Source organism: Mytilus californianus, unplaced genomic scaffold (genome assembly GCF_021869535.1).
Source record: "Mytilus californianus isolate M0D057914Y unplaced genomic scaffold, xbMytCali1.0.p SCAF_2, whole genome shotgun sequence".
Classification (NCBI taxonomy): Eukaryota; Metazoa; Mollusca; class Bivalvia; order Mytilida; family Mytilidae; genus Mytilus; species Mytilus californianus.
The window spans coordinates 139,063,663-139,085,454 of record NW_026262668.1 but is presented as its reverse complement, the minus strand read 5'-3'; the positions used below and the strand labels follow the sequence as shown (position 1 = coordinate 139,085,454).

The 21,792-nt window shown below is 31.7% G+C and overlaps 1 protein-coding gene across 1 annotated transcript in view; it reads right to left on the bottom strand.

Annotated features, from left to right (window-relative positions):
• The window catches only part of LOC127727840 (neuronal acetylcholine receptor subunit alpha-10-like), a 29,896-nt gene extending 11,726 nt beyond the window's left edge, over positions 1-18,170 (bottom strand). The window contains exons 1-6 of the mRNA XM_052234953.1: positions 18,131-18,170; positions 8,966-9,111; positions 8,528-8,572; positions 5,292-5,401; positions 2,892-3,430; positions 2,036-2,226 (exon numbers count right to left, since the gene is read on the bottom strand). Of these exons, the coding sequence (XP_052090913.1) occupies positions 2,036-2,226; positions 2,892-3,430; positions 5,292-5,401; positions 8,528-8,572; positions 8,966-9,111; positions 18,131-18,170 (1,071 nt within the window). The remainder of the gene's footprint in view (positions 1-2,035; positions 2,227-2,891; positions 3,431-5,291; positions 5,402-8,527; positions 8,573-8,965; positions 9,112-18,130) is intronic.
• Between the last annotated feature and the right edge of the window lie 3,622 nt (positions 18,171-21,792).

Genomic DNA, 21,792 nt, shown 5'->3' with positions numbered 1-21,792 from the left:
CGTAGCATAGGAAAACATTATGTCGATTTCACTGTGATAAAAGCATGCATATTACACATAAAACGAAATCATTTGGTTTAATGAAAGCTGAAATTTGAAGAAAAGATAACACAATTTGGATTTAAAAGGATTAGGTTTATTTCTGAAAAACGTTCAACATATTCGGGGGTCGAATTTGTATGCATGCTCCTTAATAATCACAGTAGTCTTCGATCTAAGCATATACAATTAAAATTAATTTATACTCTTAAAGCGCTTTATTGATTTTTTATTAATTACCCTTGTCCATACATTAGAACACACATTTTGTAGCTGTTGCATTGATAATGAGCTTCTTTTCCGTACCAATATGCATTATGGCTTGTGTTTTCTGTATTTATTCATTTGATTGTTTTCTTTTTTATTATTGTTTTTATTTCTTGTGGTTTTGATAACCAACGGAATATATAACGCTCATCATTCGACATTTCTAAATCAAAACATAGGATCAATATAATACAAGTTAACTATGAAAATAAAGAGATATAATTAGAAAGCAATACAAAATATTGAACGACAAAACTGTGACGACAAATAGAAAAAAAGACAAAAAACTGTCTATGGAAGCATTAGGACTCCACTCCAGATGTCAGGTTTTAACATGCTTTAATGTTCGTTTTCAATTTGTGATGTGTTGAATTGAACCGTTATACGATTGCGACTATCACATTATAGTTATAAAACTTTAAAATTAACATCTATATACCAATGACACTTGTCACGTGTTACGAAAAAGGACTTTCGATTTCATTTCCATCGTAGCAAATGTTTACTTATGGTTTCAGTTTACAGTATATACTATCAATCACTTTTTCTTTGTTTGATCATAAATGGTCAAAATAAACATCACGGCAACATTTAACTGACTCTACATAAAATAAAGTCTAATATACCAGCCAAACCCTACGTAAAACTTTTACTTAGTGCACTACTTATATGACGGACAAAAAGAAAACAAATGTCACATTTATATGAAAATGAAGTATAGTACTTTTGTGATTAAAACAATATTTTACTGGAAATTTAAAAAAAAAATGTTTTTTTCTAATACAAGATTCTAAATCCGTATCGTTAGTATTTACTGTACTTTTGTAACCAACGACTGTGTGGTCGCTACTATCGGAGAGTTGAATAAAAAATGAACAGAAATACATATATTTATACATCCAAACCTAAAGCATAGTTGATTATTCACGTTGAAATTATCAATTTTGGTTGGATATTAGCTAATAATTTCCTTACAATTTGCTATGCAAAATTTCTAACAGCTATAATTGAACATACTCTCTTAACAATTGCAGAATCAAAATGTACTAGATGTATGAAATTTTGAATGAGACTTAGCTTTTGTTGACTTTTCGGATGCCTGACGATAGATGTGAACCATGTGGATACAGTCATTTCTGACATTTTAAAAAGAAAATGACAAAATATGAATACTCTTTATGTAATTCGCATGAATTATGGTCAAGTCTTACAATAGACAGTCATTTTACGAGAATTTAGTTAGGCTAGAGAATTCATAAGAAGATGTAGATTTGGAAACGATAATCAACTTGCGATTAACATTGGGCGTTGATTATCGTTTACGAACTAATTACTTCGTATAAATTATCTAATACTTATTTACCACAAAGTTTTGGAATTATCGGCCTTTAATGCTCTTCAACTTTGTATTTGATTTGGTCGTTCAATTGTTTTGATTCGAGCGTCGTGGGTCTAATGTATACGAAACGTGTCTAGCGTACACAATTATAAGCCCTTTATCTTTGATGAGTTTTTTTTCTAGATGTAACAATAGCAAAATGAAGTCTTAATACCAAAATAAATGAAGACCGAAGTGGAATTGTCTTAACCTAAAGTTAGCTTATCCATCCTTGATGGTCAAATGGTTATTTTACGTTGATTTTCCTTTCATTAGTTTATAATTATGTATTGAGCAATGAACAGTCACATGAAAAAGACTGGTCACTGAATCCAGGTACTAACAACTTACCACTCGGGAAGGACTGTAATCGGCATTTTCTAACCGAATACATAAAATCTTTGCGAAGAAATTGTGACAAAGGCTCTTAATGAGTTGAGGAACCTGTCTGCCTCTATGACCCTTGTGGTGAATATTCAAGGTAAACACAGTCATTCCGGTTGCCGTCGAAACAATACTTATTGTGATACCATAGTATATACCTGTAAATAAACAAAGTTTATATCAACGATAAAATGATCAGCATTGACTAGTTATACTACGAGTATGAATGTCCCTTTGGTATCTTTCGCTTCTCTCTTATACTAGTTATACCAGTTATATATGTATACTAAACTTACGTCCCAAAAATTGTTCATCAATGAGATGACTCAGGACAAACAATGTACGATATTACATTGTTGATTATTGGTATATCAATTAATCATAAGTAAAAAATTATAAAATTCTTTTTTATTTACAATACATGTCTTTGTATTTGAGATGATCATGGTTTTGTTATTTAAGTCGTACTAACACTAGCGATTATCTATTTCTTGTTTATAAAATCGCTGAAAGCGACTTATAACCGGATATTTACTTGTCGTATTTGCCAAGAACTTATGTGTTACCAATTAATAGTATAATGTTTTTTCACTTTTTTCTTTCTTCAGGAGTTGGCATGATAAACGTGCCGATATTTGTATATTTTGTGTGTTCTTTTCAAACAATAGTATTGTGTATGACGTTTGTTAAGAGTTTTCTTTTATGTAATTCATAGATTACAAAGGTGTGCTACCCATTATAACCTTTAAGCGCAATATATAAGACAAATAATGACACCATCAATAATAATTGAGATAGCAAAAACAACTGTATAAGAACTTACCTATTAGGGGTAATACATTAGATGTCGGTGGCATATTTTCAGCTACAAGCATCATAAATACTGTCATAGATAGTAATGTTGTTATTCCCATTGTCACCTTTTCTCCCGAATCAGACGGAATATAAAAACCTAACAATGCCACTAATGTTATCAAAATGCATGGCATTATCATGTTAAAGATATAAAACAGAGGTCGACGTCGTATATAAATATAAAAGGTTATATCAGGGTAAGGTTCGGCACAGCAGGAATAATACATAACATTTCTTTCTACGTACAACTTCTGAAGGCTCCATTCACTATTTTTAATATAGTTTGAGATGTCCCCCTCCGTTGTTGTCAGGGATAAGTTCACCTGGAAACCGTCATATGTCCACGAAGCAAAAGTCATTGAGCAGTTTTGTTCATCGAATGGGAAATATCGCACATTTATTGAACAAGTGCTTTTGAAAATTACCATAGAAAGCCACGTAACATTTCCATCGGAGGCAACGATCATATTTGAGCTTAACGAGGAATAGAACGTAGAAATATCTGCACTGAAAGGTAATAAATCATCAATCAATAATAGATTTTGTCATTACCAATACTAAAAAATCTCAACAAATAGTTACCATTAAATGTGTAGTTATTTACAATAATAATGCAAAGAAACATATAGCATTAAAGATAAACATTACTTATCTTTACTGTAAAAAAATTCCGTTAGATATTTACAATTGGACGTTATGAAACAAAAATCAAATAATGATTCGAAACAAAACAAACGCATGTACAAAACAGGTAAACATCATCCCAAACATTTAACATGTCTGCTGGTATTATGTTTTGTCTTTTATCTTGGTCACGAGAATACCTGGTTGAGGTTATTCTAGAATTGTGTTTTACAACCATTGGATCATTTACGCTGTTAGTGGATTTTAGTACTCGGGTGTACCATCCACCCACATGCCAGTGCATGCGTATTGGCATTTATTAAATGATGTATATTGTCTCTAAATTTTCATTTCATATGATATGTATTTTATTGTAGAATAATAGGGTTACATTTTGCTGAGGCAAATTACACATTATAAAGTTTTGACGGCTATATTTTTGGCCTCTTTGGTCCTGATGCATTCAAACATTTTCGGCTTTCCAAAGTTTTTAGTTTTGAGTGAACCTGATAAAACACATATTACGTTTAAATGCCACTGTATTGGACTACACTATATAATGGTTTACATAAGTCAGGAATATGACAGTTGTTTTCCATTCGTTTGATGTGTTACAGCTTTTGATCATGGACTTTTCGTTTTGAAGTTTCCTTGGAGTTCGGTATTTTTGTTTTATTTTACTTTTTACATGATACATTTGTCTGCTAATTTCCAGTCCATGTTTATCATATCAATTACGTGTAATAGTGTTCTTTTTTTTTTTGGCCTTGCACATTTTTAACCTTTACTGTTAAGTCCAATTTTAGTAATATGCTTTTGGCGTGGCTAAGTATTTATACATCTCGCCATTGTGTTATTGTGCTATGGTAAATTTTGTATTCTTGTCTTTCATTTTTGTCTTTTAACTTTGTCTAAAGAGTGTCTATATCTTTGTTGAATTAGTTATTTGTTTTTATAGTGATTAAGATTAAAACACAATGTTGACTGGTGTATCCCAATTTTTGACATTTTTACCTATTATGTCTGTTTGTTTTGCTTACACAGTATTGTCAATATTATGGAACTCTATGCGACTGTCATACAAATGAGAGGTTTAGCTAGCTATAAAATCAGGTTTAATCCACCATTTTTTACATAAAGAAATGCCTGTACCATATCAGGAATATGACAGTTGTTTTTCATTCGTTGGATGTGTTTGAGCTTTTGATTTTGCCATTTGATAAAGGACTTTACGTTTTGAATTTTCCTTGGAGTTCGGTATTTTTGTTATTTTACTTTTTTCACATTATATAAAACTTGAAACTCCCAGTCACCGTTGATATAAGATGCTTTCGGTCTTCTTTGGCTTCAAATGTTTTAATAAGTTTTGTTTCAACTCAAGAAGTTGTTTCCAAAACACGTGCTATGTGCTCATATATCATAACATACGTTTATTACAAACTAAAATGTAACACATTGTTGAAATACTTAAAAATTTTGATGCTCTAAAGGTTTACATATATGATGATATATCTTTTTCAATATTCTATAAAACAAAACAGTTGAACATTTGATATCACTTGAGGTTTTTGGTGGGGTTAGTGTTGCCCAGTCTTTAGATTTTTTATATAGTGTTTGGTAGATTTTTGTTAGTTTTTTCGTCTTTTTCCCTTTTTGCAATGATTTAGTCGGTTTTTCTACGTCATTTAAGTTTAATGTTCTCGTTATAATCTTCCGCTTCTTTTTTCAATTCTTAAAAACTCACTTATTATATAAGAAAATATCTGGTTTCCAAACGAGATCATGTGGCAGACGTATAACTTCTATCCCTCCATATTTCTTTGGGTCCCACGATAATCCATTGTCCTTCCACATCTGAAAAGGTAAGATTTTATCTTTATTTTTCATTGAAAAGGAAAAGAAAACCGTGTGGTAGCTTGCTTTGAGAATTGAAATTACCTGTTCAATTACAGATTCCCAAGGTAAAATAATTAATTGCGTGAACTATTTTCGTTTGTATTTACTTTTTTTACTATTTTATTATTTTCTGATTTATATTTTAATTTACTTATCCTTTGAGATATTTATTTTTTGCAGACAGCCACGAGACAAAGTTACTTGCACTACTTCCAATCCAATAGCAATCAAGGTCTTTACTGAATTATTTACAAATTTAATGTGTAATTACCATCACTCCTCAATTCCCTCAGTTTCTGTTGTTTACTTTGATTTGAGTCTTCCTATGGGATATGTGAGATTTGAACATCGATAAATTACGTTGCCTCTAATTTAAACAGGAAAGGTAGTATATATGTAACCCCTATCAATGATGTAAAATTGTTCATAAAGGTTTGATGTAGAGAGAAAAAGGAAAATAACAAAAATACCGAACTTAAGGAAAATTCAAACCGGATATTCCCCTATCAAATGGCAAAATCAAAACCCCAACCACATCAAACGGATGGAAAACAACTGTCATATTCCTGACTTGGTACAGGCATTTCCTTATCTAGAAAATGGTGAATTAAACGTGGTTTTATAGCTAGCTAAACCTCTTACTTGTATGACAGTCGCACAGAATTCCATTATATTGACAACAATGTGTGAGCAAAACAAACAGACATAATAGGTAAAAATGTCAAAAATTGGAGAACAGCAGTCAACATTGTGTTATAATCTTAATCACCATAAAACAACTATTTCAACAAAGAAAAACAAACTGGCATATAGACACTTCACAGACAAAGTATAAAAGCAAAAGACAAGAATACAAAATATGACCACAGCACAATAACACAACGGCAAAAAATGGAATAAACAGTAAAGGTTGAAAATATACAAAGACAAATAAAAAAAACGCTATTTGATTTGAAACATATTTTATTCATTAAGATAGGAAAAGGATTGAGCAACAGGCACAGCCTATAAAAGCTCTCTTCATATTACATGTACAAGGTATAAATCAAATACTAACAACTGTATCTAAAATAATATAATATAGTGCAACATGCATGCTACTCATGCGCACACACAAGCAATATATGTTTACAGTGTTAAATACTAAATGTAAAGTATATTTAAGTATATAGGCAACTACTCATCATTTATTCAAGTACCTTGAAACATGTAAATATCCATTATAAGTCATTAGAAATATATATATATATGGTTTGGAAGAGACACTAAGCTAGCTTAGTGGAATTAATGAATTAATGTTGAAGTGGAGAAAAAAAAATAACACTAAATAAAACAAAAATTAAGAAAATTTCAAATAAAACGTTGAGTGTCACTGATATATTTCTGAACAGATTTTAAAATAGCAATATTCATATGATATGACAATAATCTGTTTCCAAACAGTAATAGTTCAATATTTATGTCAACATTATCAACAATGGAGTAAATGGAATCAAGTAGGATCTGTCTTACATCATTGTACTTAGGGCAAATCAAAAAGAAATGTTGGTTATCCTCAACAGGGTGATTACAGTTTGCACAAAAAGTGTTCTCTGATAAGAACTGATTAAACAAATGTGAATTTATGTTGCTAGCATTATTTCTGAGTTGACAATGACTTATATTAAGTTTCCTTATCCCATAGTTGAAAGGTTGAAATATTTCATCAGTCCTATAAAACTTGTCCAGTCCACTTCTAAATATACACAAACTTGGGGACGCTATAACACGTAATTAAGATGATGAACAACGTGAGTGCCTAGAATCTATACTTCAAGACCATCATGTATTATTTGTGAAATTGATACGGAATATTTATCAACAAGGTCTTGGTATCTTCCGATTAACTTTTTTAGAAAATGGACGAGACCTTCTTTGACATAACCTTGAGAACGTTAACTTATTTGTTTATCTACTTTCAACCTTTCACTTACTTACTTACTTACATCTTGACTTAAATCTAGAAATTGACGATGAGGGTAGGTTGAAAACAAAACCTAACTTCAAAAGAGATGATTTCAGCTTCCCAATTGTGAACTTTCCTTTTCTATGTAGCAAAATTCCAGCACGACCTGCATATGGAGAATATATCTCCCAGTTGATGCGATATACCAGGGCTTGTATTTTCAATCATGATTTTCTTGATAGAGGGTTGCTGCTCACAAGGAAGCTATTAAACCAAGAGTTCCAAGTGGTGAAGTTGAAATCATCCCTTCGTAAATTTTACGAACGCCATCACGAGTTGGTTGACCGTTATGGAACATCTGTTTCACAGATGCCGACGGATATGTTCCACTTGTTGTAATCTCAATCCCGACCATTTTCCCCAATTGTGACATACCGAATTAGACTTATCACCGGGTTTGTACTTACATGAGCAACACGATGGGTGCCACATATGGAGCAGGATCTGCTTACCCTTCCGGAGCACCTGAGATCACCCCCAGTTTTTGGTGGGGTTCGTGTTGCTCAGTCTTTGTTCTTCTATGTTGTGTTTTGTGTACTGTTGTTTGTCTTTTAGTCTTTTTCTTTTTTTGCCATTGCGTTGTCAATTTGTTTTCGACTTATGAGTTTGAATGTCCCTTTGTTATATTTCGACTCTCTTTCACACAAATGATGGCCTAGAAAAAAAATGACTTTATGGTGTATGATATAATAGGCATTAAACACAGCCATATTCACAATTTATGGATAAGTGTTTCAGATGCATATTTATTCGCATTATCGGTTTGTATTTGGAACAATTTGTATGTCTAAATAAGACAAATTTTAAAATCGGTAAACTGATATACGAATTATTGATTAATAACAAAAAGCTAACAAAAACAAACAAAACAGCAAATATAGAATCAGCTCAGCAAAGGGGCATAACAGTACAATACAACTTACTTTATTGGCTAAGGGGCATAAAAGTACAATACAACTTACTTGATTGGCTAAGGGGCATAATAGTACAATACAGCTTACTTGATTGGCTAAGGGGCATAACAGTACAATACAACTTACTTGATTGGCTAAGGGGCATAACAGTACAATACAACTTACTTGATTGAGCCAGCAATTTGTTGTTAATATCTGGTTCTTTTCATCCTAATATAAAATTATATATAAATATTATTTCAACAAGTTGAAAAGGGTCATCAGGATGATTGATATATATATAAAAGAATATGGAACTTAAAAAGATTACACAAGAAACGGTGAAAAAAAAAGACTGCATTTTTAGGTCAATACATATTATTCTTGTCTAGATATATTCGAGATTTAAACCAAATTAGACTTATCACCGGGTTCCACATGTGGAGGTGGATCTGCTTACCTTTCCGGAGCACCTGAAATCAACCCCGGTGCATTCAATGTCTACAATGTTTAACTCTTATCTGGAGTCGTATCAATGAAATTTGATCATTTTGGTGTGTTTCTGCCTTTAGACACCTCAATATTGAAATGTACAGAACAATTACAACAGTTATTATACATTACCACATCTATTATCTGTGACAAAGCTAAACCAAATGTTACATTTAACGACTGGGATGCATTCTTAGATGGACGGAGTCTCTTATCATAAGCTCTCATCAAATCTCGCACGAGACGATGTTCATTGTCGTCTGCTACTGTCAGTAAAACTACAATAAATAAGGCGAGCGGTTTTGAAATAAAATACGAAACAACAGTTATCTTTTATTAATACAGATCTCTATGTGAACTATATTTACTATGAAACGGTATCATTTATAACAAATGGAGGGCAGCAGAATTCGTGATAGCGACCACAAAACTTGTATTGCGTCGATTTCAGTAAGAACCTGCTAGAGTAGTTTTTGTATGTCAATAGCACACATTATTAATGAAACCAATTGAATGCATGCGACCAACAAAGATGTGTTAACGCCATATGATGGGACAAAGGGTGTGTTTTTTTTAAAACGACAATGGCAAATCTGAAATAGTCAAATTTGACATTGATCATATATCAAAATATTACATCTGTGGCAATTTCGGGAGGGTGATCTAGAAAGAAAGCAGGCATTTTTATTCTTATCACAGATACATAAAAAGGTTAAACAACATTATTTTTTTTGCAAATCATTCAGTAATTATATATTTTTGTTTAGTATCGAAACGGTCTTAACTCACTGTGACATTGTGATAAGAAATAGAATATCCAAATATTGTGTCTATAACTTTACAAAACATTATTCTCTCTCCGTCTTTCTTAAATTCCCTTATAGTATTTCCCTGTTTGGCGATTGTTTTTTCTATAATATTTGTTGTTTGCTCCTTTTGTTCTCGTATTTAGAGTGTAAATTAGAATTAGAATTATCGTCTTGTTTATAAAATCTATTATGGCTCCAAATTTTTCTTTTTTTTTTAAGTGAATTTTTTTTTATCTATATATTGTGTTTGACTTCTTACCTATCTTTTTTTTTACTAATTTAGCATTTTTGGCTTCGAGCATAAGTGAAGAAATTTTTGTTGTCGAATTGAGCATCTGGTGCAGTAAAATTGGTACCGCTAATGTTAATGCAATTTAAAAGGTACTTAATGCTAAATGAACATGAAATCAATTAATATGAGTTTTAAAAAATAGTAGAACGATTGGCTGATAGAATAGAAAGACCTCCAGATATTAATTAAAAAGATCATGTCTCGTGTACAAATAAAAATTTATATAAACTTGGGTAAATGTTAGAATTGCTCATACCACAAGTAAATGAATATAAGTCACTATAAAAATCAGAAGATGTGGTAGGATTGCCAATGAGACAACTCTCCACAAGAGACCAAAAGACACAGAAATTAACAATTAAAGGTCACCATACGGCCTTCAACAATGAGTAAAACCCATATTGCATAGTCAGCTATAAAAGGCCCTGAAATGACAAATGTAAAACAATTCAAACTGGAAAACTAACGGCCTGATTTATGTACAAATTAGTGAACGAAAAACAAATATGATATGCAGCAACAAACGACAACCACTGAATTACAGGCTCCTGACTTGGGACAGGCATACATTTGTATAAACATCTTCTGAAATAGTGTATTTTTTGTTTAGAATTCAGATATTGAATATCAACCTACCGACTTTAATTGAAATACGTGCTGATAATTATACTCTATATATGTTTTTGGTACAATTAAAATTAAGCTACGCAAGCTTTGTCATGTATTATGTATAAATGTACAATTTCATTGTTATTATCTCTTTTTCAATAATAAATACTGTTTCAACTAAGCTCTACTTTAATGATATACCTCAAGTACCAGAACAAAAGGAGGGGGGTGCGGGGGTTAGGAATAAACGTAGGTATTCTAATGATTTCAAATGGTATAAACTCATAATAGATACCAGGATTAAAATTTTGTACACCAGACGCGCGTTTCATCTCCAAAAGACTCATCAATGACGCTCGAATAAAAGAAATCATAACGGCATTGAGGACCCAGAATTCCGAAAAGTTTTGCCAAATACAGCTAAGGTAATCTATTCCTTGGGTAGAAAATCTTTAGTATTTCGAAAATTCACAATTTTGTAAACAGTTAATTTATAATCATTACCATATCAATGATAATTCATGTCAACACATGTATACCAGCTAATAGTTATTAAGACAATATATAACTTTAAAAGGTAATATTGTAAATTGCTGTCTTTCTGTAGGAACTCTGTACTATTGTACATGTCAGTTAAGCTCTCCAAAATGAAATTAAAAACAAAAAACATCTGATTCAGTCTGAAGGGAAACCTGAAACTTACTGGATGACTATTAAAGGGAAGACCCATCAAAGACACTAGGCGGATATTTCTACATTAGACTCGTCAGTGGTGTTCGAAAAGTTGTGCCATCTATGCATTGAAGTGGAAAATCCTTAGTGATTCAATGTATCTTATCTTAACATTTTATGAATATAAATTTACAGAAAATGATCGTATCATTGATAGTTAAGGTCAGCACAAGTCTGCTGACCACTGTATTAGGGATACCCTCGGGGAAGAAACGTCCACTGGCAGTGGCACAAACGCAGCGGTTGATAAAACATGGAGAGTTTGATATAGGAGAAAATTGACCAACCAATTATTGACAAATGTAAAAGAAAAGATTTACGTTGAATTTTACAATATTGGCATGTTTAATATTTATGAAGTAAATCCGGATTTAAGACCATTTCATTCGAAATTAAAAGGTAGATATCAAAACAAGGTTTCTTATAGAAAAGTACTTACTATATGAAAATGCTGATAATGTCAATTGGAAAAGGATGTAGATGTTCGACTTTTAAGGAACTTCGACAGAAACCTTTAATGACCGCAGTCAGGAAAAAAAGACATTTATCAATGAAATTTTGAGGTAAAGAAATACAAGTAGTAGAAAGGTAAGAAAATTTATTGGAAGCGAGAATCTTCTAGTACAAGCAATTATAGACAATCATAAACTAGAACAAGGGGACAATTCTCTCAATCAATGGACTTTTTAACTACATGAATTAAGGCAACAGTAGTCAAAAAATTTTCAAATCTCAAAAATCGTTTAAGAAGACACAAATCAAAATAACATTTAGAAACTGAAGGAATCGCATGAACCGTAAAAGGAGCGAGACCGGATGCGTCGGCATGGGGTATCGTCTCTTGCTATACATATATCACCAGCTATTCGAATCTTCACTCATTCAAAATACCACAATCGGGAAAAGGACACAATTGGTAAAATTACAGATCAAAGATTTAATGAATAATCTGGTATCTCAAACCGCGAAAGCATGTCACTAGTGAGATTGTATACATTGTATCGGTCAACCAATTCGTAATGGTGACCGTAGAGTGTGAACATACGGGAGGGTAAAAGAGAGGCAGAAAATGTTAAAAGGACATTCAAAAGTCAATGACAAACCGACGACAACATGGTAAAAAACGAAATACGACCAAAAGACAACCATATACAAAACACAACATAGAAAACAAATGAATGAGCACCACAAACCTCACTAAAACTGGGCTGATATCAAGTCCTCCGAAAGAGTAGGAGATCTTATTCAAATGAGGCATCCATCGTGTTGCTCACGTTAGTACAAACTTGGTGATAAGTCTAATTTGGAGACGTCAAATTCAAGGAAAAGAAGGCGGAATTGCGTTTCTGACAATTAGAACATATCCGTTGTCATCTGTGACACAGATTTTCCATATCTTTCAACCAAATCGTGATGGCGTCCGTAAAATTTTCGGAGGGGTGATCTCAACTTCAATAGGAACACTTGGTTTAACAGCTTCCTTGTAAGTCACTATCAATGAACTCATTATTGGAAATGCAAGCTCTGGAATATTGTATCTACTGGTAGATATATACTTTATATGCTGGAAGCTGAAATCATCTCTTTTGTCGTAAAGTTTTGTTCTCAAATGACCCTCATTGTTAATTTCTAGATGAAAGTAAAGATATAGGATAAACTGAACTGTATCTGGTGTATTCTTTATTTCAAGTTCAATGGGATAGGTGCGTTTAATATAGTTACCAAACTCTGAATAATTCAGTGGCGTGTCAATTGAGATATATAAACGCATTTCGACGGGGCTGATGGTATGTTACCAGCGAGAAATTGGAAAGTTTAAATCATCACGTTTGTAATATAGATCCTAGTTTGAAGTCGCCAATCTGTGTCAATGTCGAGGAAAAGATCAACATATTTAGCAGACCATCTCGTTTCGGTTATATCCTTACTCGGAGGTTCACTGGGATATATGAGATTCAGGCACTCACTGAAACGCGGGTTAATAAATGAAGGACATCATCAATATATCTGAGAGTGCTTTTAAAGATTTTTTTTCTTTTCTTTACAAAGGTTCTGTATGAATTATCCTACATACGAGTACAAAACTGCGTCGGCCAGAAGGGGTGCACAATCAATATCCAGTGGAATACCGAATGTCATAATATAAATTGAAAACGAAAGCAGTTTACCGATGTTAAAAAAGAAATCATCAAAGATACCAAAGTTTTCGATGAACAATCAAGGAATATGTTTTCGTTATATGTACATTTATATAAAAAATAAAAACCCGTTCACACAGGACTACATGCATTGACTATGAAGAAAATATAAATAAAAGTACCACAAAGAAACACTGCAATAGGCAAACTAACACACATTAAAAAAAACAAGATCTTTTCTGTCGGACTATAATAGAGTTAAGTGAAGGCCACATGAATTTATTTACTCATTATTTGGTAATGAAAACGAAATTAAATATCGTTTTTCTTACTTACGCAAAGGAAACAAGTTATCTATACGGTAAGTCTGACGTATAGCATCAAACGTCCAATCAAGTGAGGCTTCGGCAATTAGAAGGCTACTGTAAAAATTAGATAACCATTTTACACAAGTGTTTCCTGGAAATTGATCACCAGTAAATAGTTAGAAGCCACATGCGGTCAGAGTTAAATGGAAGGGATCAAATTCCGTGTGTGGTAGTCAACATTCAGATGACTTTAAGGTTGATTAATGAGAATTGAAATAGGGAATATATCTCTTAGCGGAAGCTTTATCCACAAATTATACTTCTATATCTATAAAGAAATACAAACGAGATTATTAGGCTTACAGTAATATTCTTTCTATCATTAACGTTTGTTTGTTCGCCAGTAATGGATTCTATTAATGTGCAGAATACCTAATATCGGTTGTTTGTTTTATTTTATTATATCAAATCATGTTTCATTCTCATAAATTCATTTTATATTCTTATTTTAGAACATGTTGATTTAAACGCCTCCGTTAAAATTGAAGGTTGGATTAAAGATATTCATGCAAACTCTACTCCAGAAGAAACTATATGCGTGATTAGTGGATGGCAACGTTGCAAGGTTGCAACTAACCTTATCTTTCCTTCTCGTGGCTTCGGTTTACTTGATACAAAGTTTTGTATTTCATTTGCTATGTTTGCCTTAACATTCTAATAACCTAGCTAGAGACAACGGTGAGTTACCGATATTTAAATATCGTAGAATATCATATGTAATATATTAAATCAAAATAAAAACAAAACCTGAGGCCACCAAATGAAATAAAAAAAGAGCGAGATCGGATGCGTCTAAAATATAATCTTCCCCTGCTATGCATGCGTCTTCTGTCATGCGAATCAACACTATGTCAAACAACAGTTTCCTGTCTTTGCCTTTTAAACTGGCGTCATCGTACCATCAGAAATGAAAACACATTTTTTCCATGGAAAATTGTAGAAAACATTTAAAGGGTATTCTTAGTTATTTGGTGTATGTCTCATCGGTGTATATCCTACGTATATTCAATCTTCCATATTCCCCTTAAAAAGTTATATATTATAAAAGTACCATCAAGCTACATAAACAGCAATCAAACCAATAGCAGGTAAACAATTAAACACTAATGATTTTTCTGTTAATATATCATTTAATTGCTGATTTCCAAGGAAATAGTATGTAACAAAAGTATATTTTTCTATTTTTCTTCTCTTAAACGTAAAAGTTATCATTATTATCATTATCTGATAATTTTTACTTAGAGAAACCTATATAGAAACAAAGTTTGAGTAAGTGAACTTTCATGTAGAGTGAAATTAGAAAGATTGGCATATAAATAACACGTACTGCAATCAAGAGAGAGTTTGGGATGGATTGTACATCCTTCTCATTTAACAAAGTACTTAAAGCCAGAGAGTGATCTGAAATGTTTTGATAGGATGTGTTTATTTTCCTCATATTGCCCAGTACTACAGTTGACTAAAGTAGATGATATTGAAGGATTTGTATATTCTCCATATATTAACTACGGAGAAAGTCAAACATGCACTTGTTTTAGAATAATCATATCAAGATGTAATTATCCTACGATATTGAGTAACAAACAAATATTTCATGCAGCTTCCATTGTAGGTGTTGCAGAACCCATCTCACGAAATGACATTCGCACAGATTAAAACGTGACGACCTTCCGTTGATACCATGTTATCCGCACTATTCAAAGTAATGTCATTTATATGGAATACGAAGTCTTTTAAGAACTATTTTGTCGCATGTTTTCGGTTGCATTTTATAAAACAGCGTGATCAATTAATAAGACATGAAGATTAATTTAAAAGCAACAGTTGCTTATTTCTTTGGCAATCTTTAAAAATCGTGTCCTTTAGAAATAATTAAGTCAGCGGAGATAATGTTATTTAATTGTATCCAATATTTTTTCTGTGATTTATTGTCATAAACAAAAATTACTCATGATTGGGCATCAAAATCTGATTATAAAGACTAATAGATAAAGATTCTGTCTTTTAAATGATTCATTTTCAGGAATAATAATATTTCAAAAGCTTCATAAATCATACATGAAAACATCATAAACTTATTATTCAGTTTTATTTGGAAGGTAACCGACTATTCATACATAATTCAAATATTCAATCTCTAATATCATGCGACAGGAACTGATCACTGGTGCATCCCCGTTGTTTTGGTTGGTTTGTGTGTTGTATTGTTTTTGTGTGATGTTTCTTTGATGGTGTTCTTTTGTATATTGTCTTGTACATTTTTATTCGACTTATGGTTGTGGCTTTTTATTGCCCGTTAATATCTTACTTTTGTTAAATAGCATTTTATGGTTTCAAACCATGCGATCTTGTTTGAAATTTTGACTTCGTATGAAACCTTTATAAACATTACACTATGTACCTGTATGTTGTAACCTTAGCTTTCGCTCAAAATACAACAAAGTACAAATACAAAATCATAAGTTGTGATAAGAAAAAAAAAAAACAATACGAAAACACAAAAATAATTTATCCATTAAATCATAAGAAACTAAGAAGTGAGCAACACGAAAGTTATCTTAACAGGGAGGAATTCGTGTGCTCTTGATATGTAAGCAGTCGCTGCCCTGCTAGTGGCAACCGTCATATTCGCCAGTAAAACTTATGATAAGTGATAAAAGAGGAAACAATTGTAGAATTGTTGAAACTGTCGTCATTAGTGACATGTATTCCGAAATAGTCAACCAAGATATGATGATCTCAATAAACTAAATAAGTATCAAATGCTATGGAATTAATGTAATACAACAGGATTGAAAGCACTGACTTGAGGTTGATGAACTTTTGTTTTACATTAAAAGTTTTAACTGTGACAGACCTAATGTGTTTAGATGGTGCAATTAGTTCTTTAAAGATAATAACATTCATGATTTAATGTACAAAACAATCTGTAAGTTGAAGTTATTTTGTTTTTAAAAAGATTAATAAAATGAGAGTGTCATTAAAATACATATTGACGCGTTAAGCTGACACTCATCTTCCGTAGATTATTTGTGATTCATGATATTGCATTAGATGCTTCCTAAAAAAACCTGTTCTACTCTTTGTATTGATTTGGTTTCAAGTCCACTATCAAACTTGCAAGAGTGAAGGACGCATTATGATAATTTCAATTTAAATTCTTAAAACATTTTTTCAACAATTTTGTATAAAAAGTAAAACAATAAAAATACCGAACTCCAAGGAAAATTCAAAACGGAAAGTCCCTTAACAATTGGCAAAATGAAAAGCTCAAACACATGGTGGATTAAATCTGGGTTTAACGCTAGCTAAACCTCTCACTTGTATGACAGTCGCATAAAATTCCATTATATTGACAACAATGTGTGAACAAAACAAAACATCAAAATTCTATTTAGCTCAATATATTGCTGTTGAAGGTATTTTGAAACAAATTGAAAATTACCTGTTTTTGTCAAATTTAGCATTGAAGGACCTAGCTAACCAAAATTATTATTATTAATTGTATTTGTTTAGACATTGGTGAACACAGTAATATGTAATATGGTAATAATGCAAAATAAATTAACAAGAGTGACGATATTAATGGCAAATAACAAACAACTTCCAGTTAGAAACGCACATCAATCAGTATTAACTACCAATAACTAACTTGCCTGGAAGGAAGGCATATTAAACACCACCAAATATCTACTAGTTCGTCCTTGGAAGAAAAGCATACCAAATTATTAATAATAGAAAAAATAATTATAATAACATGCATTCCCATATTTGACACTTCACACTAAAAAAATTAGATCATTATCAAAAATCCTCTCATAGATTTTAACTATGGTCACATCTAATATTTCATGAATAGTACTATCCTAGTAATGAAAATCGTGTAGTCGCATCTGTATTATTATAAAATATTTACACTTTTATATAATGTAGATTCATGTGAATCAATTATTGATAGAAGCATTTAGAAAGATTCTTTTAGCCAAAAATTACTATACGAAATAGTTATAGCACGGCATTTTTTACTATACAAATTTATACTAACATGACCATACTCGTCCGGCCTACTTAATTGCTTGTTTTTCAAAGAATCCTATTTTATATTAATTATAAAAATCATAGCTGAAAAAAAATAGAAAAGGAACCTACTACGAGAAAACGAAATAGAAAAAAAAACATCTATACAAAACAAAAAAAAATACAAATATAACGTCATAAAAGAATATACTTATGTAAAAAAATCACAAAAATCAAGCAGAAAAGAGAGCAAACATTTCTAAAATCACAGAATATGTTTTTCTTTCTTTTTTATTGCATGTTTTTATACAAAATTCTAACAAAAACCTTACCTGTGATATTTCCAAGAAAAAGAAATAGGTACCAGGCCATTCTATAAATCGTATGTCCACACACTATTACTTAGCACGTAATTCAGTCATTAGTAACTCTGAATGTTGATTTTTGCTGAACATTCTAATTGTCACAAACATTAGTATATCAAAATAAGAATGACAATCGCAGTTGATATATTGTTTTGTAAAAATTCCGACTACAAAATAATACTGAAACTAGTAAATGTCTGTATTTTCAGAGAAAATTAGTTTTATGTCAAAATCAAATAAATTTAAATTAAAAGTTAACTTCATTAAAAGTGATCTGAGCGAAAGAAATAAACGACTCCGTAATTACTGTGAGGTTGAGATTTGTAAAGAATTGATCTGAATCAGCTGAGTGATTGATAAGTTGGATCAATTGCAATCCTTCTGTCATCATTTTAGAGTCAGAAGCATTGTGACCTTACCTCTCGATGTTAAACAATCGATGATTCTGTCTTGTAGATTTTTTACGTTTATTTATGCTGTATTACATAAGTGTTAAATGAATTGTATGAAACGGTTTCAAGTAAATAGATTCCATTGATTTATAGACATGTCTTGTACAGGAAAAGCTGAACAAGGTGAAAAACTTTATTTATAACTTTTCATTCTTTTTATTAAGAAAAACAATATATCATGATAATAGCATGCTTACATGCACATACAATCTGTTCATCATTTATTCAAGAATTTTTTGTTTGTATTCCCGTCAACTGTAGAAAAAGGGGTGTTCCGAGATGGCTCGGACCCCTGGTATCATTAATAGGCTGTATATATATATATATATAATAGAATACAATATAGGGGGCTTCACGTTTAAGAAGAGTTGTATTTGTTGGGTTCTCCTCCGAGCGCATCTGTGAACTGCAGCCTGTCGATAAATTGTAATGCAATACGAACATAGATGTCGGCCAGGAGAAAAATAGACAATGTTAACCATCTCATCACAGTCCAAGTATTTATATCCAAAACATCTATCTTTTTTTTCATTACAGAAGAAGGCTTTTTGTATGAATGACAGCAAATAAATTGCATTTATACTATTCGAAGTATTGAAGTATTGAAAAAGAAAACTTGTTTGTGAAAGATTGTGTGGAAGTGTAAAGAGTTGAAAAGTTATAACTGGTATTCGAATCGAAAGTATCATTGAAAGCAGGTAATTCATGTAAAATCCTCCGAAGAGTTTTGAACACTCCAAGAATAGTTAATTCCATTATTTTCATATACTGGTATTACTAGCAATACGTTCTTTAATTGTAGCAAGGGAACTATTTAAAAGCATAGCGATGATTTGTAGAACACTTACTAGAAGCCGAGATGAGACGATTTTTGACGGGTTGTTTATGTAGTTTGGGTAAGAAATGCATGGTAGGGACCTTCAAATGTTGATATAATGTCATAACCAAAGATTTGGTAAAGATATGATTGCCTACTATTTGACTCTCCGTGGAGCGTACTGTATGGTATTTGATGTAGAAGAATTCATAATTTAAAAAGTTCCGTGTAGCATTTACGTCATACCTCCACCAAACACCTGTGTATGCTGTATGCGCACTAAACGCTTCCAAATACTTGGAGTTTAGTTTAAATTCTAGAAAAGGAAGCCTTACTAACCCTTTTATCAATTTCTAAATTATTTTGAAATATGATATGTGAAGATATACAATATTCATGCATTTATTGATATAAGAAGCAAGTGATTTTATTCTATTTCTCTCGTTAACATCAGTTTTACAATAGAATGAAAAAGCATTTTGTCGATGGTAGACGATATTTGGTCTTTTTTCAAAAAGTGTATAACATCTCGTTCTTGAACGATGTTAAGATCCCATGTATATAATAACATGGCCATAGGGAGTATTTCTACATTTTGATTTCGTAGTCTCATGTTGAAGGAGAATTATTTTCTACATTTACGTCTGATGTAATAGATGTATTATTAAAAATTAAACTTCCTCTGGATTTTTAATAAAAAAAAAAAATATGTTCCCCTATCCCATACTACCAAGAGGATATGCTGGTTTAGTCGCTTATTCAGCTCACAAATTTAACGGGGTCGTTCAAACTTTTGAAATGCTTAGCTCTGCGGAATCGACATAGGTGTGTTTGTGTTCAATGGTTTAAAGCAACTATATACACAGGATTTTGTTTTATTTATACACAGTTTTGATTTAGAAGAAAAACCGATATGGTTAGACAATACAAATAATAACACCATTACAAACACAATTCCATTTTAATATTCTTGTCATGGTTAGAAAATACATAAAATAACACCATTTCAAACTCAATCCCATTTTAATATTCTTGTCATGGTTAGAAAATACATACAATAACTACATTTCAAACTTAATCCCATTTTAATATTCTTGTCATGGTTAGAAAATACATGAATTAACACCATTTCAAAGTCAATCCCAATTCAAAATTCTTTTACGTGTCAATAAAACAAATCTATTTAATTTTTAGAAATTTACCTGTAATAATATAAACGTCACAAAACATACGTCACTTTTTGTGGCGTTGATCCATTCATGTTACGCGCAGTTTATACTTCGTTTGTGGTGTCCTGGTGTGCTGTCGTTATTTCATGGGCGGTGTCCGTTGTTATTCTACGGTTTACATCTTGTAATTTACTATTATATTATTTATTTATGTATTTCTCTGTGCTGAGTGTTCTTGCGTGTGTTTGTACTGTATTCTTGTCACGTAGTGTTGTCATTTTAGCGATATTTTTAACATTGCAATATAAGCGGGAGGTTTGGCTAGCCATAAAACCAGGTTCAACCCACCATTTTTTTTAAAATATCCTGTACCAAGTCAGGAATATGGCAGTTGTTATCAAATAGTCCGTTTTTATGTATGTTGGCGTTTGTTTTTGTTGCAGTTCAGTGTTTCTGTTGTTCCGTTGTTTTCCTCTTACAGTTGATGTGTTTCCCTCGGTTTTAGTTTGTAACCCTGATTTGTTTTCGCTTAATCGATTTATGACTATTGAACAGAGGTATACTACTGTTGCCTTTATTTATATGGTATCAAAGAACTTAAACTAAAGAAATAAGTTGTGAGTGAAAACAATTGAACTGTGAAATATGTGTTAAAACAACACAAGCCGACATTTAAAATGACAACTTTCACTAAAACAAAAAGCACAGTCGAAGCAAGTATTTCAATTAAATAGATTCGTAGCACAAATCTATTACCCAAGCAGATAAAAGTACGATCTTAGCCTATAATTCCAATTATGAAGTGCGATGTAATAATGCAGTCTCACTTAAACACGGTTACGGAAGATGAATGTCTACATGGGGCAAACTATCATAGATTAGTCATTCATCTTTCTATGTCAGTGCTATAGAACATGAAACATATTGAAATGGACAAGGATAAAATCTCATTACATTAGTTGGCATTGAATAAAGCGAAAAAGTAGGTGGGTCAAAAAAAGAAGAGTACTGAAAATATAAAAATAGGGAGATATGGAGTATAAGTCATGAGACAGCAACCAAACAACACATAAAACCAAAAAGACATCTAGATGTTAAAATACAATCTTTAACAATACACAGGTATCTAGGTTCAAATCGGCCGAATAAAAATTAACATACAAGAGGAATTATTAAAAGAACCATTATAAA